Source organism: Patagioenas fasciata, chromosome 1 (genome assembly GCF_037038585.1).
Source record: "Patagioenas fasciata isolate bPatFas1 chromosome 1, bPatFas1.hap1, whole genome shotgun sequence".
Taxonomy (NCBI): Eukaryota; Metazoa; Chordata; class Aves; order Columbiformes; family Columbidae; genus Patagioenas; species Patagioenas fasciata.
Window position 1 is genome coordinate 20,094,089 of NC_092520.1, and position 19,832 is coordinate 20,113,920.

The 19,832-nt window shown below is 39.7% G+C and overlaps 1 protein-coding gene across 5 annotated transcripts; it reads right to left on the reverse strand.

Moving 5' to 3' along the window:
• Positions 1-1,336: 1,336 nt before the first annotated feature.
• On the reverse strand, positions 1,337-19,807 carry CPAP (centrosome assembly and centriole elongation protein). 5 transcript variants are annotated; one of them, XM_071803951.1, is made up of 16 exons: positions 19,745-19,807; positions 17,383-17,890; positions 15,140-15,263; positions 12,811-12,955; positions 11,180-11,285; positions 9,260-10,856; positions 7,798-7,930; positions 6,811-6,976; positions 5,521-5,757; positions 4,872-4,971; positions 3,832-3,929; positions 3,016-3,114; positions 2,768-2,908; positions 2,580-2,664; positions 2,366-2,486; positions 1,337-1,742 (listed from the first exon to the last, which is right to left on the reverse strand). In XM_071803951.1, exons 2-16 carry the CDS (start codon positions 17,803-17,805, stop codon positions 1,550-1,552), a joined length of 3,768 nt encoding a protein of 1,255 aa, XP_071660052.1. In that variant the 5' UTR covers positions 17,806-17,890; positions 19,745-19,807; the 3' UTR covers positions 1,337-1,549. The 5 variants fall into 5 exon arrangements, with proteins under 5 accessions (XP_071660052.1, XP_071660055.1, XP_065687343.2 ...); XM_071803954.1 differs by having other exon boundaries at positions 9,260-10,853; positions 19,682-19,777; XM_065831271.2 differs by having other exon boundaries at positions 19,682-19,777.
• Positions 19,808-19,832: the final 25 nt, after the last annotated feature.

Sequence of the window (19,832 nt, forward strand, 5' to 3'; positions counted from 1 at the left end):
GCTTGTTTGCTTTTGCTGCTATAATATGTGAGGTTTCTTTATATGTCTTTCTATTGTACTAGCATAGTGTATCTTTTACATTTAAAGCTTAGCCCCTTTCAGGCTTGCCCTGGAGAATTCTGTCTAGATTATCAAGAAAAACATAACGTTGAAGACTCCACAACTCTCTGGGCAACTAGCTCCAGCGCTCAATCACCCTCAGTAAAAAAGTGTTTCTTAATGTTCAGGCAGAACCTCCTCTGTTTCAGTTTGCTCCCATATTTGTGCACATACCTTATGCATGTCTCTTCCCTCAAGATCCCATGAAATCAAGCATACAAAGCTTGTCTCAGCAGTGTGGCTCAGGTGTGCTGCAGGGGTAGCTTACGTGTTTACACTAGCAGTGGAAGAATCCTTTCACAGTTTTAGTACATATTCTGATATTAATCAGACATGTGCTACATGCTGTTGCAAATATCCTATCAAGCTGTCATATCTTCACAATACATTTTTCCTTCTTTTTAAAATGAAAATAAGTTGCTTATCAACCATCTTGAAAGGGACTTCACCCTGAATTACAAAAGAAGTGCTGTTTAAGATTGCCAGAATCTGCCTATCCGCCCAACAAGCAACTTGTAGCTTTGAGCAAGCATAGTTCCCACTACTGCTAATTGCTCCTCCTCTGCCTCCCCAAGTGAAAAAAAAAAAAGAGCACAGACACAGTAACTACAGTGCTTGCGTTCACTCAGGAGAAAGGGAGGGGACAAGGGGCAGGAAGCATCTTCTGCTGAGCAAGAGAACTAAACTTTTCGGCATTCACTACACTGCAGAGTTCAAGCAGACGCTAGCAGTATCACTTTGCTTGTCTACTGTAGAATTTTAATAGGCAAGTCATCTTAAAAATGCCTGTTAGGTGGAAGAATAGGATGAGATGGCCTTGGTTTCTGGTATTTCCTGCCCCATTTCTGAGTAGCTTGGAGCATTAAACTGTCCCATAGTCTCACCTGTCCTGGCCTTATTAATATAGAAGAGCAGTTTACAGAACAGAGCTTGGGGTCTGCTAATGCTATTGCCTCTTAACTGTGAGATTAAGAAAAAAATAAGATTATGAGGGAAGAACAATAGCCTTAGATTAACTGAAAAGGAGTGCTACCATTCATTTACTCTTTTAAGTCAAGCAATAAGTAGACTGAGAACCATACTCTTAAATCTGGCCCCCTGCTGTATTTCACCAAACAGGGGTTCCAACAGCACAACTTAACTTGGATTGAGGAATCATCTAAAAAGGTAATATACTGCTGTTTGATGAATTTTCATTGACAGCTGATTTTAAAATACACCCTTTAAACCACACATGACAGAATACTGAATCAACTGCTGCTTAAAAGTAGAAATAGGGAAAAAAAATACAAAAAGCTCTGATGTAGTAACACCCAGTGAAAAATAAATTTATGTCAGGAAAACTATAAACAATATATACACACAAGCTTCAAGGGGTTTCTCTTCTTGTTTACAGGAATGTACATTATTTTTGCTGATATGCAAACACTTCCATCAGTTTTGACATTACCTACAACTTGGTGTCCATGATAATGTTACCATCCTTGTCCTTTATTCTTACTCTCCCTGAGACGTACTTTGTTTCCTGCTGTCCATTCACATACACAGTCTTGACGGTACCATCTGGATACTCCCGTCTCTTGAACTGTGGGGTGTGCAGTTCTCTCTGGCCATTATTGAACTCTATAGTTTTGCTTCCATCTCTGCAGTAAATAAATGTATGTGAGTACTTAAAAAAACCCACAACATTGTAATGACTATGTATAGGCTTGAGCTTAATCTCAGAACGAATATTAAATGTGCAAGCCTAAATGAAGGAAGAACTTTAAAAAAAATAACACTGTGAAAAGCCTGTTTTGTTAAATATCATCCTGGCTGGCTGGTACTGAAAAACTTGTTTCTGCAAAACTGATATAACTTCTTTATACTTGAGAGCCTCTATTGGACTTTCTCTGCACAAAATCTATTGCTGCAACAGTCCAAGAAAAGTTTAAAACTTCGTGTTTCAGCACTGTCCATTTGGATGTCAGACCTGATTGCCACACCAGCTATATTCTCATATGTTCTCTAGGATTACAGACAAATCAAAAATCTCTCAGGTTAGCCTATGCGAAAATACACAGGTAATCAGTCTTTGTCTCCTTACAGCTACCAAAAAAAAAAAAAAAACCCAGACATTTCAAGCAGTAAATCCAGGTTCACAATACAATCTATTCAAATGTAAACTTATAGAAATAGATCTGTCACCGCATACTGCCTTTGGCAGTAAGCCCTAACTGCTACCTTCCCATCAACAGGCCAGGGTACCTGAAAAGGTAAAGCTTACCGCTGGATACGAACAATAGTACCATCTGGAAAGATACTTTCTTCTTGCCCATCCGTAAATAAATTTTTAATAGTTTGATCAGGGAATGTAATTTCTTTCTTGCCATCAGGATAATGCTTTTCTGAAATTGAGAAAGTACGCTTATTACATAAATGCAGGTATGTATATATGGGCAGCAATTTTAAGGGTTGGTTGGGCTGGATTATTTCTTTACCTATTTGCCCATTTGAAAATTGCAAGACCTCTAAGCCATCGGAGTACGTAGTATGTGTAGTCTTAGCATCGGCATAATAATAAATCTGCAGAAAACAGTTCAGATTTAACATAACTAGTGAGAAATTGTGTGTCTGTGTGTGTGTATACATGTGCATGGAAAACGTGCAGACAATGTAGGATACATACCACTGTTTGATCGGGCATAACCTGCTTCACATCCCCATTGAAGAAGGTTATAGTTATGGTCTTCCCATCAGAACCCACTTTTTTCCATGTCCCATTGGGGAAAAATATGAGGTGACAGCCATTTTTCAAAACCTTTTCAACCTAATGAATACATTACAGAGTGGTCAATATTGAGCCATCACACGTTCTCATTCAACTTCCAGAACAGCTGTCTTGTGGAATTTCAGAGTGCCAAGCTCTCATGTTACCTTCCCATCAGGATAAGCAGTTTCTCTCTCTATCTCTTCACTGTCTGTAAATGCAGGTCCAGATGGTAGTGACACGTTAGCTTCATTAGGAGAGGTGTCCTGAAATGACAGCAATAACTAAGCATAAACTCAAATCAAGCTTTGTCTTTTTACTTTTTTTTTTTTGTCTTTTTTTCCTAGGCTGATAGGTATTTTAGGAAACGAGCATCAGAGGAGGAAGACAAGTGTAGGAAGGCATGAACACAGTCTGGGGTTTATGTAGCTCCTAGTATAACTCGGGTGGTAAGGCAGACTGAGACTTGGCAATAACTGTCTGTGGTCAGCCGCAGTCTGGACTGGAGTGGAATTCAGTGTTGTGCTGTAGCATAGTGTGCAGGTGCCTTCAGGCATCCATTTCAAGGTATGAAACAACTGATGAAGTTTCATGAAACCTGAATGCTGCCTCCAGCATTTAATGTAAGAATTAATTCAATGGTTTACAAGATTCTTGCACGGTTTCCCTTTATGGAACATAATAAATCTTTTCCCCCTCCCTCAAAAGGTAACATTTTGCAAAATTCAAGGGAGCATAAGATTACGATTTTATTTTCTTTCCTCAGCCAAAGAATGTTGCAACTACTAGACACAGGTAAAACATTCTGCACTGACTACCTACCTAGCCATTTTCTGGTATGACAATAAAATTGCGGTTGAAGAGCATAGCATTTGAGTCCACAGCTTCACCAGTCACCCTCCAGGTGTTCATTTACATACAAATAACTATTGTTTTATTTTAGGTTTCCCCTCTTAAAAATTAAAGCAAGATACAGAACTTACTCCCGTAAAAGTGCTAGAAGAATCTTCTAGTGCTGTCATTGTCTCAGAGTTGCTTCTGTCACTAGCAGGTGCTGATGCAGATGTTCTAGAAAGCTTTCCTACTCAGATACATGTAACAAAGTTAATTTGGACAGTAAAATTAAAGTACAGTTTAAGTGTTAACACAGGAAGTCAAGTTGCACAGGACACCTACATTTACATGCAGTAGAAACGGAAAGTATATTTATGAAAAGAATCAGCATAAGCCAGCTAGGGTGTGTCATTGTTTCATGTGTCGGCAAGAAGCTGCAACTGAAGAATCACAACAGGCCTAATATTTGCACTTTCCTATTTCATTTCTGTAGAGATTTACAAAGGAATTTCCTGCCCACCCCCAGGATCTAGACAACATTGTTGCTTCTGCCTTACAATGAATAAAGGAAGACTAATGTAACCTTTTAACAGGAACTGATTGATTGGCAGACTTTTCCCGTGTCTCTCCTTGCACGCCAGAAAGATTACCAAAATAAACCAGAAAGAGCTGCTGTTCTGGAAGATATTCCTCAACAGGTAACGGTTAGCTGAGCTGCCAGAGGTGTCAAAAAAGTACCTTCCAGTGACTTTCGGTACCTGATTATTCCATAGGAAAGGGTATGGCTGCCAACAGCATTTGCTCTTAGCTGTGAATAAGGACACCACTACAGCACTGCCCATACAATAAGAGATCCTGATCACAGAGGGTTCTGAAGAGACACAGCAGTTCCAATGCTATCAATATGGCCTTCTAATCAGCATCCACAGCCTGGAGAACATCAACGATTAATGCCATTTTGGATTACAGAATGCAGTTTCTGGTAAACCCCAGAGCACCAAACATGACCAAAAGACCTGAATGGTCTCATCACAGTGCTCTCCAGAATCTTGCCCATATGCTCAGGTCCATACAACTATTCTCTTCCTACTTTTGACTGTCACACTTGGTGATGCATTCTTTTTAATGAAAGGAAAACTCCACATTAATTTGCTTTTAAAGCATTCTCTGATTAGACAAACATTTATACCTTTTGCCTGTGAGTAACTTTTGCCATTTATCTTGCTGTACTTCTGTACTGGAAGAAGCAGAGATGCACTTTGACTTTTCAGGCCTCTGTTTGGTAGACACTAGAAGAAAGGAAATTATTCATAGTTTACCTGACGTTTACTTGTAGCTGTTCATTCAGCATTTCTTCACAAACTATCAATTTTTGAGATTTAACCAACAGAAGGGCTTGTGTGCTGCAGCCCAAGTTGTACTTAGGAATTCTTCCCCTGTCTGCTGCCTCGCTACCAACAACTGCAGAATGTTAATTTGGTGCAAGCAATCCAGAATAACAGTTGCAGTTTCAAAACTAAATATAACTGCTTTAGACAAAGGTGAACTGCCTGGTTTGTCTGGTTGATCCTTAAGGTGCAGAGGTTCACAGGGTAGATCCAATCTATGATCTTATAATTGTTTCCTTCTGAATTTCTAAGATGAGCTCCTCAACAGAATAGATGCTGCACATTTGGAGAGAAAGTGACATGAAGAAAATTCTGTGTCTGTCACCACTACTGGAGTCCCAAGGTCAGTACATTAAAACTAAACATCTAGGTTGTAGCTACTTGATTCCAAATTTATGATCCAAAACTCAGGCTGTTCACACAGATGAATTTAAACCAGCAATAACTTACAGATTCTGCTCTTTTTAGAGTGCCAGAATTTTCTATTTTCCTCTTGCTTCCAGCAGCTTCTACTTTCTTCCAGGCTTCTAGACGAAACCTCTCCATAATCTTGACTTCTTCTTTTAGCTCCATATTCTCATTTACTAAAACTTCTATTTGATCTTTCAGGCGTCGATGGGTGGTTGACCATTTTGCCTCTTTTCGTTTTAAATCTTCCTGTAACTCTGCAATCTGCTGTTTTAAAGCCTTAGAAAAATGCATGTTTATCAATTAAGGAGCTTTCATATTTTAATATATTAAAATATTTTGATATTCTACTAGAAATACGAGCACAAAAAAACCCCACAAGAATGGCAAAAAAATAAGATCAGCTTAATCAGGCAAAAAGTGAAAGGAAAGAAATTTTCTTCCCTGAAGAGATATTATTCACTTCACCCAACATTATAAGGTCAGCTTAAATCACAGGAAGTGTCTCTATTGCCCTTTTGGCATCCTTTACACTTCACAGATCAGCCAGTACAAATACACTTGAGACAGTGTAGGAGACAGAAAGTGAGGGTTGGACTAGGTGACCTTTGGAGGTCCTTTCCAATCCAAACCATTCTATGATTCCACGAAACATGAGATCTTTAAGGCCACCCTTGAGAGAACCCTTCAAAAATCTCAGCACAGGCAAACAGGGAGGACACAACCACGTAGAACACATGTGAATGTGCCAAGCCAGGTAAGCAAATGTTAGTTCACTCTTTTGACCTTCCGTAAGGAAAACGTGTAGGAAAGGAAGAGGGAAATTCATGTGTGATGTTTAATATGACTTGTCTATACATCTCATGAACCCTGCATCCTGACAATGAACGAACAAACGTCTCATTTCTTCATCTGACCTACAAGTAATAAGAAAATGTAACTTTGAAAATTATAGATTATTACACTTACTCTACAAGTTATAGACAGAATAAGACTCAAATACAGTTCTAGTCTGCACTTTGATCCACTACCATGAATAAAAACTTACAACTTAACTGCAGTAATTTTGTATCAAAGTTGAAGATCATTCTACCAGAGTCAGGAGTAGTTTTTAAGTACAGAAACACGACAAAAACATTTTCTCATCAGCGGTTTTGCCTTTGAACCATCAAACAACATTGTGAAGACTGTAGTTCCTTCCTCAGGCCATTTCTACTAACAGTTTGCATCTTGAAATCACTTGCAACCTTCAATTAAGTTACAATTTTGTTCTCAACTGCCTTTAAATGAATGTGTTTCTGTATGGACTAGAAGAGTAACACAATTTTATACCTGAATTTCATCACGTTCTTTTTTATCTGGAATTGCTTTAGCTTCTGTGGTATATTTTTCAAAAACTTTACGCTCCTTTTGCAGTTTTTTCATTTCCTTTTTTTTGTATTCTTCTATTGCAGCCAGTTCTTGGGCTTTCTGCTGTTGAAACTCTGCCACTTCCTTCCTACAATTACAAAACAAAGTTTTGTTTTAGCCCAGAACTACTTCAAATCTGGATTTTAAGGAAGAAAATGAAGAGACTGAATTTTGTGGTCACTGATTCCAACCCAGCACCTGTTACCCCCAGGAAGACTTACCTATAAAATGGTATTACTTATTTAAGGAGTAAGAATTGTCACATGGCTAGCTTGAAGTCCAACAATTAATGGTTCGATATTTTCTAGTCACAAAAGCAATCCTGAATTTAACAAAGCTTTGGCTAAAAATCGCCCAACATTCTTCAAAGGAGTAGAACACTGTTCCCCCAAAAGTACCCGGGAAAAGAATCTGCTAACAGCAGGGGGTCACAAATTAAACATTAGCCAACAACATGATGCCGTTTCCAAACAAAACAGAAGTGACTTTGGTAGGGTATGCCATATTGAAGTCACCAGAGATGATTATTCTGCTCTGTATGTCACTTGTAAATCCCCCAGTTCAAATTAAAATATTCTCCAATCCAAAGGAAAATCAATCAATCATGTTAGCATGAAGATCAGTTTTGCAAGACCAGTTTAGGACTGTGTTATCACTCAGAACAAAATTCTCCTAAATGAAGCCTTCAAAGATATCTTATTAATCTAGCAGGGGTTCCTAATATTACAATTTGTGTGTGAGTCATAACTACAGTTTAATATACATAGAGAAACAATCAGTTTCTTGACCTATGTCTCCACTGTAACTGAACACATCAATTATTTACCTGTGCTGTTGGTAATTGGACATTATGATAGTCTGAACATACTGTGTAAGTGAATGCACCAAAATGTTTCAATTAAAAATTACCTGAAATTTGCCAAGGCATGCTCTCTTTCTTCACGGAGTTTAGTCAGAGTTGTGTTTTCAGTTCTGAATCTCTCTATTTCGTTTTCCAATTCAGTGAGTCTCTCCCTCAGCACCTGGGATGGAACTGTGTTTCCTGTCAAAGAACAGCCACATGCAAGTTATCTAATCGGCATCCATAAGACTGAAGGAGGCAATTACCACACATCAGTTAAAAAAAAAAAAAATAGTATTTTAGAGATAGTAGTAGTATTGCAAAAAAAAAAAAACCCTGCTATTCAAATAACACAGAAGTGACATTTTAAAGCACTCTGCACTATTTACTCAAATACTGAGTATATCTATCATCTCTGTAGAACTAAATATATATTAGGAATTGGAATGTGAAGGGCTTCATGTCAAGCTGGAGAAATTAAACAAAGGTATAAAGGCCAAGCATCAAACAGGAAAGTTTATGGTTGAAGTTTTTTCAAGTTTTATTCACAAAGTCTGTTCACACCCATCACCAATGTGAAATCTATTGCAGAGGCCAATAATAGGATTTGTGGACTTTTTTGCCATCCCAGTTTCCTGTTCAGTCAGTACTTAACTCTCCCAGGATTTTAAGAATGCACTTCTGAGTAAGCAAGAGAAGACCCTAAATATTGATGGTGCAGTGTAGGTAGTTGCCTCCTCCACTCTTAAATGCTCTGAGACTCAGTAAAAACAAAACAAAACAAAACAAAAACCTACCCCTCTTCCTGCAAGCAATATCTAGCAGGCATCTTTAGATAACCCTACAAAATCAATTCTCGTGCATTTCATATGCACTTCTCATAAAAACCTAAACAAAATCCTAAACATTAAGTGGAACAGAGTTTGAAACCAAGATCTCACCACCTTACAGAGAAGAGGAGCTTTTAGGGGTACTCCTTCCCCAGACTATAACCATATATTCAAAATCAACTTGGACAAAGCAGAAAAATGAAGCCATGTTTCCCATAATCCATATGAACTCTCTAGATACCATACTACTGTCAGAAAACCCAGACAGGGATGTCGCCTCCTTGTATTTTATAAGGGGACCAAGCGCAGAGCATTACCCTGCTGGGGTGTAAATGCACACTGTCACTGGAATGGGAGGCACCACTTTGCTTTCAGCCCGCCTTTGACACTTTGGAAACAGTGATCAAGAAACTCCAGATGAAGTTGATTCAATAGCTGGTCTGACAGAAAACTAGCCTCCGGGGGAGGCAAAAAGTTTTCACTGATTGTACTTATTCTGCAAGCTGCATAATGATTACATTTGACATCAGACATGCAACCAGGAGAGGAGATGAAAGGTGAGAAGAGGGCCACTGCCTGCAGCAGAAGTCTTGTACTTAACACTCTTCGGTGTAATGTCAGGTTGCAGCTTAAGCACTAGAAGGGAAGACTTGTAACATATGTCTTCTTCAACATTTCCTACCAGTTGCTGTTCTCTCACCTCCTGGCTCTGGTTCCACATTTGATTTGATTTCACTCTCTGAATGACAGCCTGCCTTCTGTTTCGGTCTCAGTGAAGGAAACAGTTTCATCATCAGGTTTGATGCAGGAGGTCCATTTGAATCACTGTCCACTGCAGATTCTCTGGACATTTCATCTCCCCTCTTTGCAGCAACTTTTCTCTTTATTGCTTTATCTGGGATCGTTGTATCATTCTCACTGGAAAAATCCATCTGTAAAGGTACTTTGGTATATTTCTCAGGTAAATCACTGTTACCGTAATTTTCATCAAGATCACTCCACGTTCTTTCATCATCAAACTCAAACTTATTCCTACTTATACAGGACATGGTTCTCTGATGGTCTGAAGCTCTTCTAGTCTTCTGCTTTGACAGTGCACTGCAATCTTTGTCTGACAAGCCAAGGTCAGCACCGCCATTTTTGTTTTCTTTGCTAATGTCTGTAGCAGAATGTCCATATTCAAAAAATTCTGGATCAGTTTCTGTATGCCTCACAAAGGGTGTCTTAGCATCTTCATGCTTTAATGTGGTCTCAAATTCACTCTCAGAATCTGTAGTAGTATCACCATTGCCCTCACTCTCATCTTCATTTACAATCCATTGATTACTTTTTAAAACAGGAGCTGCTGTCATGGAAGAAGCTGAAAGTATTACACTGTCCTTCGTTCTGAAAGCTGTTCCTGGATTTGAGACTGTATGCATAATTGCTCTATCATTTGTATTTCCCTGCGTCATACAGTCTGCCTTTTTGTTTCTCTTGTTTATGAGTTCAACAGCCAGCACCTTTACTTGCTGCTGTTTTGCCTTGATAGGGGTAGAAGACATTCTACGGCCTTTTAAAGTTTGCTGATCTTGATCTAAGATCCTTTGCACAAATGAGGAATTACTTGAGAAAGATATTTCATCTGCAGCTTGTTCTAGAAACAAAAATTCATCCAACTCTAGATTCTCTTTTTCTTTTTCCTTTTCCCAGTTTTCCAGCTTATTCTGAAATGAAACTTCAAAAGACAGTTCTGAGTCTTTTACAGGTTGACCTATAGGACATTTAGAATTAGAAAAGGCACTTGCCAGCTCATGAGACAACTGAGGCTTTTCTGTGCCAGGTACGTAGTTTCCAATTTTGCCAGAATTAGGCTTAGCAAATTCTACTGCGCTCTCTTTATTTTCTGTTTTGTTGTTAATATCTGGTGGGAAAGAATCTCTCATCTGTCCATCATGATTTTTCCCTGGGTGCATTCTCATTTCTAATGGTAAGATATTTTTTCCATTGTGATTCCTGAGTACCAGGGTCTTCTGAATAGCACAAAGTTTTGCTTTATTGGGATTGTTATATTTTTTACATGGTGCAGGAGGGTTCTCAGAAACCTGTTCTTTGCCAGGAGGCATAGCTTTTTTCTGTATTTGTGATCTGTCCACTTTAACATTTCTGTTATCTGAAGCCCTTGGTTGAAATTTTGGAGTGTTTTCTCCAAGTTTTGTAATTTTAGATTTGGCATTAGTGAATCTTGTTAAGCCTTCTCCTCTTTTCAGGAAAGGTCGTTTAATCACTGGTTTTTGATTGGTTGATCCATTTGTCTGCTGAAAAGGGGTAAGGAAAAGTAAAATGCAAAACGTTAGAAAGCCCCTTACACAGTTTAAAGATTTCTTCACATAAACCCCATATACGAGTACAAATTTATATACGACATTTCTACTGAATTTCTGAAGACATTGTAAAAAAGTGAAATATTAGGGGCTTATTGTATTACTTTTAAGAACGTGAATATTGTTTTCAGTATTAGCTTTTGATGCTAGAGTCTTCCTTGTACATTTTTAAAGCACCTATTGCATCTTGACACAACCTATAAAGAACAATTAATTTAAACAAACAAACAAACACAACACCAAAAAACCCCACAAACCTGTAACTTATGGTTTTGCTCCAGTCGTTGCTCCTCTAGTTTTATCTGTTCTTCCAGGAATTCTTCAAATGTCTGTTTCTTCTCCTGAATCACAGCTTTAATAGGTCTAGTGGAATTTAAAAAAAAAAAAAAAAAAGTCTAACACTTCTATATAAAATAACTATGTTAAAGGTCACTGCTATTCAAATACCTAAGGTGTAGTCACATAAAAGATGAAAAATTATGAGGTACTTTGGTCATTAAGTATCAAAGTTCATCTGAGAAATGCATTGTAACACTAGCTGTTGATCTTCTGAGAAACAGTTTATCAAACCCCTGCTTTAGTTACCATATGCAGGTTTTGCTGTTTCTTCTTTCACTGCCTTTCTTCTGCCCAGACCACCAAACTTTCACTCATATTTTGCTCATACTGCCAATCTCTACAGAACCACCTTCTTACTCAGTAATGACACTGAGATTGTGTTCCTTATCTCTCTTTGATGCTTCAGCTCCTTCACATCCTGGTGCCGGGTCTGGCTGGAACGGAGTGAGCTTTCTTCACAGCAGCCCATATGGTGCTGTGGTTTGGATTTGTGACTACAATGGTCTTGACAGGACACCAATGTTTGAGCTGTTACTGAACATTATTTTGATGCTCAAAGCTTTCTTTGCATTTTCATGCTGCTCCCCTGCCCTCAGCAAGTAGGCTGAGGGTGGGCAAGTGGCTGAGAGGGGTGACACAGCCATAACAGCTGACTCAACTGACCAAACAGATATTCCATGCAATGTAACATCATGTTCAGCAGTAAAAACTGGGGGCGTGCTCTTCCAAAAGTAGCTGTTGCTCAGAGGCCAAAGCGGGCATCTATCTGTTTGTGAGAAGTGGAGAGGGACAGTCTTCACATCTTTGTGGGTTTTTTTCCCTCCCTTTCTCCTCTAGTTATTAAAGTGTTTTTATCTCAACCCACAAGTTTTCTTGAGTTGGCTCCTCTGATACTCTCTCCCATTCTGCTCTGGGGGACAGGGCGAGCAAGCAACTCAGCGGGTACTTAGTTGTGCTGGCTGGGCTCAACCCACCGCAGCCTGGAACAAGCCTGTCTTGCTTTTGTGATGAGCTGGCAGATAAGGCAGAGCTTTAAAACAATGTCAGCCACTCCTTCTGTTCCATCAGCTCCATAAACAAAGCTTTTATACAAGAAGGCTTCTGGCACAAGCACCATTGTTTCTTCTTAGCCATAAACAGATATTTAAACAAACATAACTCCTGGAAATAAAGTCACAGCCTTACACTCCTTCATATTACCACTTTTGCCACATAACAGTGGATAGGGGATTGTACTAAATCAAATTTGGAACAGTAATTATAACTACTTATATACCAAGCCTATACTAAAAGGTGCTTCTGAATTATCATTACCCCAGGCTGCACACACCTCTTCAGCCAATACACAACTTCACATTTTTCACAGCATAAGCAATTTCAAGGTAGAGCCTCTCTTACTACAGGTCTCCGCAGTACCGAGCAAAATGGCATCTTTGGTTGAGAAAACTACATACATTGAGAATATCAGACTCTTTAAACCAGGACTCAGAATTCAACCAAACCTGCATTATCTACTTGATAAAAACAGCACAATAATGGTCTGAATTACCTTTCCTCTGTATTAGTCCACAAATGTTTTCCTCTGCTGGAATTTTCAGACAGATCTGCACTTTCCACACGTAAAGGATCAATATGATGATCTTCACTGTCCATTAGTATTTCCATCTTTTGTTCTGGACACCATATGTTTTTTCCTGCAAAATCAATAGAATTTTTTTTCCTCCCTAACAACAAATTAGTTTTCAGCTCTTACTTTAAGCAGCATTCAGGTCAGATTAAAACCAGAAGAGAGCTTCATCATAATGTAGTCTGAATTTCTACAAAAAATAGTCCTCAGATTTCCCCAAGTTAATTCTTATTTGAATTCAAGCTTTTATTTTTTTCAAGGAACATCCAATTATGTATTAAACATTTTCCAGAGACCTTAAATATCTCTGATTGTTCATCTTCTTTGCTATTGTGAATTCATAGCTTATAAATAAAAGAACTGAACAAATTTGGATGTTTGCTGTACTGAAGGGCTCTCTTATCAAGCTTCTGTTTTGCATGTATATATGTATGAATTAAGATCAACTTATCCTTTCACATCTGCTTAGACCAAGCCCTCTGATTAAAAGCTTTAAAGCTGGTATGAAGTATGATGAAATGCTATCTCATACCTTTTCACCAAAACCAGATTTTTCAGCAACCTTATTAATTTGCTAGATCAGAACTAAAACCACTAATGCAACCACGGCAGCACAGTAGTCATGCTGGTGCCAACGGTAAAACTGAGAGGAGGAAAGATAAAGAACTCCAGCACATTGCTTCTGATGTACAAATAATTTTTAGTCATACAACAGGATCTCTTTCTCAACCCATCTGGACTCCTCATTCCAGTTCAGTTACTAATCCTCCGAATAGAGCTGGGCTGAACACATTCGATATCCCTGGAGAGATTGTTATTTTCCATTTGCCATATGAAAATGTGGGTACAGTTCAGCCCAGACAATTCAGCCATCCAATATCTGTCATTATTTGCTGTTTTCCCAGTCTTTATCATACATAAACTCCAGCAGTAAAGATTATATTTCTTTTTCCTAAAACAGACAAGCATTTCATACAGAGAGAAGAACTTCATTTTTTTCCTCGTGCTGCTTCTAACAAAACTCACATGGACATCAACAGGAACACTCTGAGGTCTGGAAGCTGTCACTACACCAATCAACAAATCAAGTAAACCAACACTTGTATAAAATCCTCACAATGCTCAACATCTACAAGGGGAAAAAAACCCCACCACATACCAAGTTATCTTTCTATAAATGACTAACCAGTAATATATTTGCCTCCCTCATTTTTAAACCTTGTTTCTCACAGACTGACAGACTCCCGAAAGACTGTTTTTCAAAGATGAGGTGCATTCCTTGTTGTTTAACTTTTGTAAAGTAACTGTCTTGTGTATGTTGAGAAACAGAGCATAAGCGCTGTCTCCAAAGTGATTCTGACACCCAGATGATGGCAACTGGTGTTAAGTTGTTAAAGTCAACTGAATACCCAGGTCCTAGCTTTTGACTTTTAGCCATTAGAATACAGCCTTGAAATTAAAAGAAAACAATGGCTGTGTCATTGTATTTGTATTACAACACCACTTTTCCACAGGAGAAAAGAAATGGCACTGAAAGGCAAGACCAATCACCCAGCCTCCATTCTTACATTACTGAATAAGTGATTAGGCAATCTGGATTTTGTTCTCTTAATGCTAAGCCCTAAATTCATTTTCTCAGGTAGGCAGAGTGAAAGAAATATCTTCACCTAAGTCAGGTTGGACTGATACTGCCAAGAAAAGAGAATACCCCTGCTCAACTCCAAAAGCTTTTTCCAGCCCAGCACTGCCCCCTCCCTTTGCACACAGCAAACAAGACTGGAAAACTGATACAGGTTACAAATGTTTGTTTTTTCAATACAGATGAGCTCCTCAGTCTAGTCCAGTTCATCACATGATGCACGAGCACAAACAAATAGGGACCACTTAATTTGAATACAGTGACTGCTTAAAGCAATCAAAAGTACTGACAAACAGCTAATCAGAAATGAAATCAATTGTTTGTTTTACACTGTCTTTTATACTTAACATACTTTCTTCAAAACAAGGGCTCCCATCATAGCACAAATTGATCAAGTTACCATTACAGTTGGAATTTCATAAAAACAAGACAGTGTTCCTTCTAGAGCAGCACTCAACGATCAGTCACTGAAGCAATACAGCATTCACCTTTGATTAATTAAGTAGTCTTAAGATGAAGAACACTGAAGACTCTTTCAGATTTTAACTAGAAAATGAGATTAAATTCTTTGGTTTACTCAAAGTATGGCATATGGTGTCTTTCTCAACTTACCAAGAGCTGCTGTCTGGCCAGTCACCATGCTAAGTAGCTTCTGCCGCTCGTCCATCAGCCTTTGAAGCTGCTCTATGTGTTGTTTCCTTAGCTGTTCCCGTTTCTGTTGTTGCAATTCCTTCAGCTTTTCAAATAAAAAAATAAATGTGTTAGACAACAGGTTTACTTAGAATGTACCACACAATTAGTATCATCAAGACAATGAGTATTTCTTGTTTTAAAGGTGTTCTATCAGGTAAGTGTAATACGAAAGAATTAAGAATATGAAATGCTATAGTAAAGAAAATTTTGGTTGGTGTGTTTTTGGTTTTTTGGGGGTTTTTTGTTGGTTTTTGGTGTTTGTTTGTTTGTTTGGTTTTTAATCTGTGAATGCACATGTTATTTCCAGTTTGCCCAATTAGCAGTTCCACTAGTTTTAATTGACCAATCTGGAAACAATAGGAATGAGAACACTCATTTCTGCTGCATAAGAAAACATTCAAATTCCGCTCTTTTAACATTAACTTCTACTATGCAGTGGTTTTATTAAAATATTAAATACTTCATAATAATTAAAGCTTTAGAAAAAAGTGTGTTGCACTTTTTTCTGTCAAAGATCTCACAGAGGACCAAGTGGGGGGTGGAAAAAGAGCACTGGAGAACGTTAAGACTCATTAAGTTGTCTGAAATAAAAAGGAATTAAAAGACTGACTACATTCAGCAATCCAGTCTTCATTTTCTTGTGTAGCAGGAGTCCTTGGCCCTGCCTCAAGGCCAGCCTCGAGGGCCATATGAATGGCATTCTGTACCCTATCAAATCCCAGCAACAAGTGGTGGGCCTCTAAGCCTATCCCTGTATCTCCAGCACATGCATATGTGCTAGTTCCAACTCCTTCAAAGGAGAGACAGGAGGCCTGGTGAAATCCTTCCACAGATCAACAGTTGGACCACACTTGTCATCCAACAGGTAAGAAAATTTCGCTTGAATTCTCCTTGTAGTCCCTTAAATTTTCAGCGAAAACAGAAGTAAGAACTATGCAAGTCGAAGCTGTGAGCCAAGTGATCTTTGGATCTTGATCACTAAGTCTCATCTCCAACTTGATTTATTAAAAACATCGTACTTCTACCTGTTCTCATAATACCCTCAGAAAACCAAACTGAAAAAGATCTCATACATCCAAAACTACATTTGCCACTACAAGCATCAGATTTTTTTTTATAATATATTAAACTGTCAATAACTTTCTAAGACAGGAAACTTAACAATTCTTCTTATGATACCATTCAATCACCTAACATCTGTCATTTAGCCACTGTCTGACACTGCTGACAATACCAAAAAAGTAAATACATATATTCCTATAATGTAAAATGGAAGAAAAAACTTATATAGCATCAGATAAGTTGTAGAATTGTACTCTAGAGCCTCACACACACACACACACCCCACACTTCAGTGAACGGACATGGGGATTTGTGCTGAGGTAGCTGCTAGCAGAGTGGACAGGAGGCGAGTTCTTAATCCTCAACAGCAAGATCTATTAAAGCACCCCTGAACACTTTCAGCTAACACGATACATACATCTAGTAATTGGGAAGTGCTGTGACCAAATGTGTACCCCATTACAGCAGATCAACTGACATGCTTGTATTGGAAAAAAACAATAACATCACAACATTGTAATTCCAGGCCTTTTTGTCCCAAAGTCTTGGATACTTCATCACATCAAACACTAACGTCTCCCTTCATGTAAACAGAAGCAGGTATATGGGTGTACATACCTACTTTGAGAACTAACAGAGGATGTTGCTATAGATACGACATACAACTTCACCATGTTGAGAATATCTGTGGTGAAGTACTAACACTGTAACAACCAGCACCCCATTTCCACAGCTTCAAGTGAAGAAACAATTGAACATCGTAAAACTGCGTGCACCTTTCCAGAAAAAGACATCTTGAGAACAAGTGCACTGCCACTGAATGCAATTTCATTGTAAACTGGAATCTGTGCCAGCTGGAAACAAATTAAGTTAGACTCTTAATAACTGCACACCAACTTTAATGCACACATAACTGTGACTTAGGACTTGCTCTTTAAGCTTGCTGTGTTCTATACATTGCAAAGAGTTTGCTTACTTTCAGGTATGACAAATCATATGCTGGAAACAAAAAAAAAACAAACCAAACCAAAACAAACCCAAACCAACCCAACAAACAAAAGTCTTACTTCTTGCACATCAAGGAGTTCTAGAACCTTTACCTGTTCAACCTTTTGCAGGAGTGGATCGCTGCGATCGGATTTATTCTGACCATCCACCTCACCATGGGCAAAGTCTGTTTTAGAGGCTTCTACATTATATGCTGCTGGAAAAGATGTTTCAGTGGTACATTGCTGAAGTGTACAAGAGCTGCCAGACTTTTCTTCACACAAGGAGTCATCACTTACGGAACAGCTGTCCGAATGCTGCGACACTTCAGCAGGGAAAGCTGTGATGTTTTCAAGTCCAGATAACAAATTTTCTGTGTTGATTTTCAAACCAGTAAAACTAGGATCTAGTAAGACTCCAGCACGGGAACTATCAGACATCCAGTGTGCAATGAAGTTTTGTTCAATATTCAGATCTTCAACAGTTGGCATCTTGCAAATTGTACTCCAATTTATTTGCTGATGTAGCATTAACATAACAATGTTATGTTATGTAGTGTTAGGACAGTAAATCTTCCAAAGTTCCAGGTATTTGGTGTGGATGGCTACATACTTTTAACACCTAGAAATATAAGCAGATAAACAAAATAAGAAACCTACAATAACAAACTCCCAGTAAAAGAAAGTTGCCCTCTTATAACCAGCCTGGTGTATTTATAAAAGTAAGTCACAATCTGCTTTTCCCTAGGCAATAGAAACAATTTTGACAACTAGTAACACACACTTCCTGTGCAAGAAGTCAACATAATCCAACTTTTAATCTTATTATTTATTTGAGTGCAGCTAATACTGTCAAGCTGTGTATAATAGCCTCTTCAGGAGTACAGAGAGGGATTAACAATTATTTTAAAGTGCCTGCAACAAAAGAAGAGAGGTGATTTGAGGAGTTGAAAGAGACAATTCCCTCATAGGACCTTCGTATTAATACAAAGTTTCAAATATGTCCATCTAAATACAGACATTTTACTGCACATATTTCAATGCAGCACTTAAAATTTTTGTGTCTTCCTTAGTTTCTCATGGAAACTCTACAATCACGCTGGCTGTTAGCTTCTCCCTCCCAAGCAGCTGCTGCCTTTTGAATCCATCCAAAATAAAAGAGATCGAAGGTTGCAAAGTTTCAGTGGTAACAAAATTCCTACAAGTATCATAAAACATAAGCCTGGAGAAAAGACTACTAAGAAGAGACCTCATTGCGGTCTACAGCTTCCTCACAAGGGGAGAAGGAAGGGCAGGTGCCAAACTCTTCTCTTTAGTGACCAATAACAGAACCCAAGGGAATGTCAGGAAGATGTGCTGGGGGAGGTTTAGGTTGGACATTAGGAAAAGGTTCTTTCCCCAGAGAGTGGTGGAGCACTGGAACAGGCTCCCCAGGGAGGCCCCAAGCCTGACAGTGTTCAAGAAGAGACTGGACAACACCCTCAGCCACATGGTGTGAACTGTGGGGTTGTTATATGCAGGGACAGGAGTTGGACTCAATGATCCTTGTGGGTCCCTTCCAACTCGGGACATTCTATTAACGAATTCAGGTAGATTGGAGACTCAACATGATTTCCTCACTTAGGAAGAAAAGGAGACAGAACTGCTGCTGATGTGGCAGCAAGAGCCTGACCACTCAGCCCTGTCACCTCCGGTTGCTCCCAGGGCCATTCCCTCTGCCTGGGCACACGGGGTGTCCCCAGGAACACAGAGGAGCCCGGAGGACAATGGACAGACAGACACAGCAGCCCAGGCCCAACAGTCCTGATGATCAGAAAATAACTTCACAAAGCTTCCTTGTTCCCCAGAGATCAGTTCGTGCCGGCTCTTGCTTTGTTTTCCCGCTGTAAAGGGGCTTATGCTTTTCGACAGAAACTTGTGACTACGAGAAACAGCAAAATTCCCTTAGGAAAATTCTTTTCAGCTGCCTTCTGTTTTAAGACGCTGCTGAAAGTTTCCCAGCGGGGTGCAGATTCCTGCATCAGCAAACTCAAGCCGATAGGGCTCACATGCTATTTTTCCTGTCACCTTTTGGAGACTCTTCGAGGCAGTCTGCCGATTTAAAGCTCCCCCTGAAGTCTACGGGCAGCAGCACCTCCGCGCCACCTCAATGAGCAGGGCTGAAGCTGACCCACCCCGGGATGGCAAGCAGGGACGAAGGGAACCCCAAAAGGTCTCCGGTGTGGAGACAAGCACAGCCGAGGGGCCAGGCCCGGTGCCTCCCCCCGCGCCCCGCGGACACGGACACCGCCCCAGCCCGCGGCACCGCACACAGGACACCCCCAGCGCCCGCCGCTCCCCGAGCCACCCGTACCGCGACAGCTCCAACCCGGAGCCCCTCACAGGTACCGAGGCGGCAGCAACAGCGTCGCACCTCAAGCCGCTTCCACAGCAACACTCGACTCCAGCCGTCGCCCCCATCTCTTGTATTACAAACCTGCCGCCATCGCACAGCCTCCCGGCGCCACAGGCTGGGCACGCCCCAGCGCGGGGCATGCCGGGAGTTGTAGTCCCGAGCCACTGCG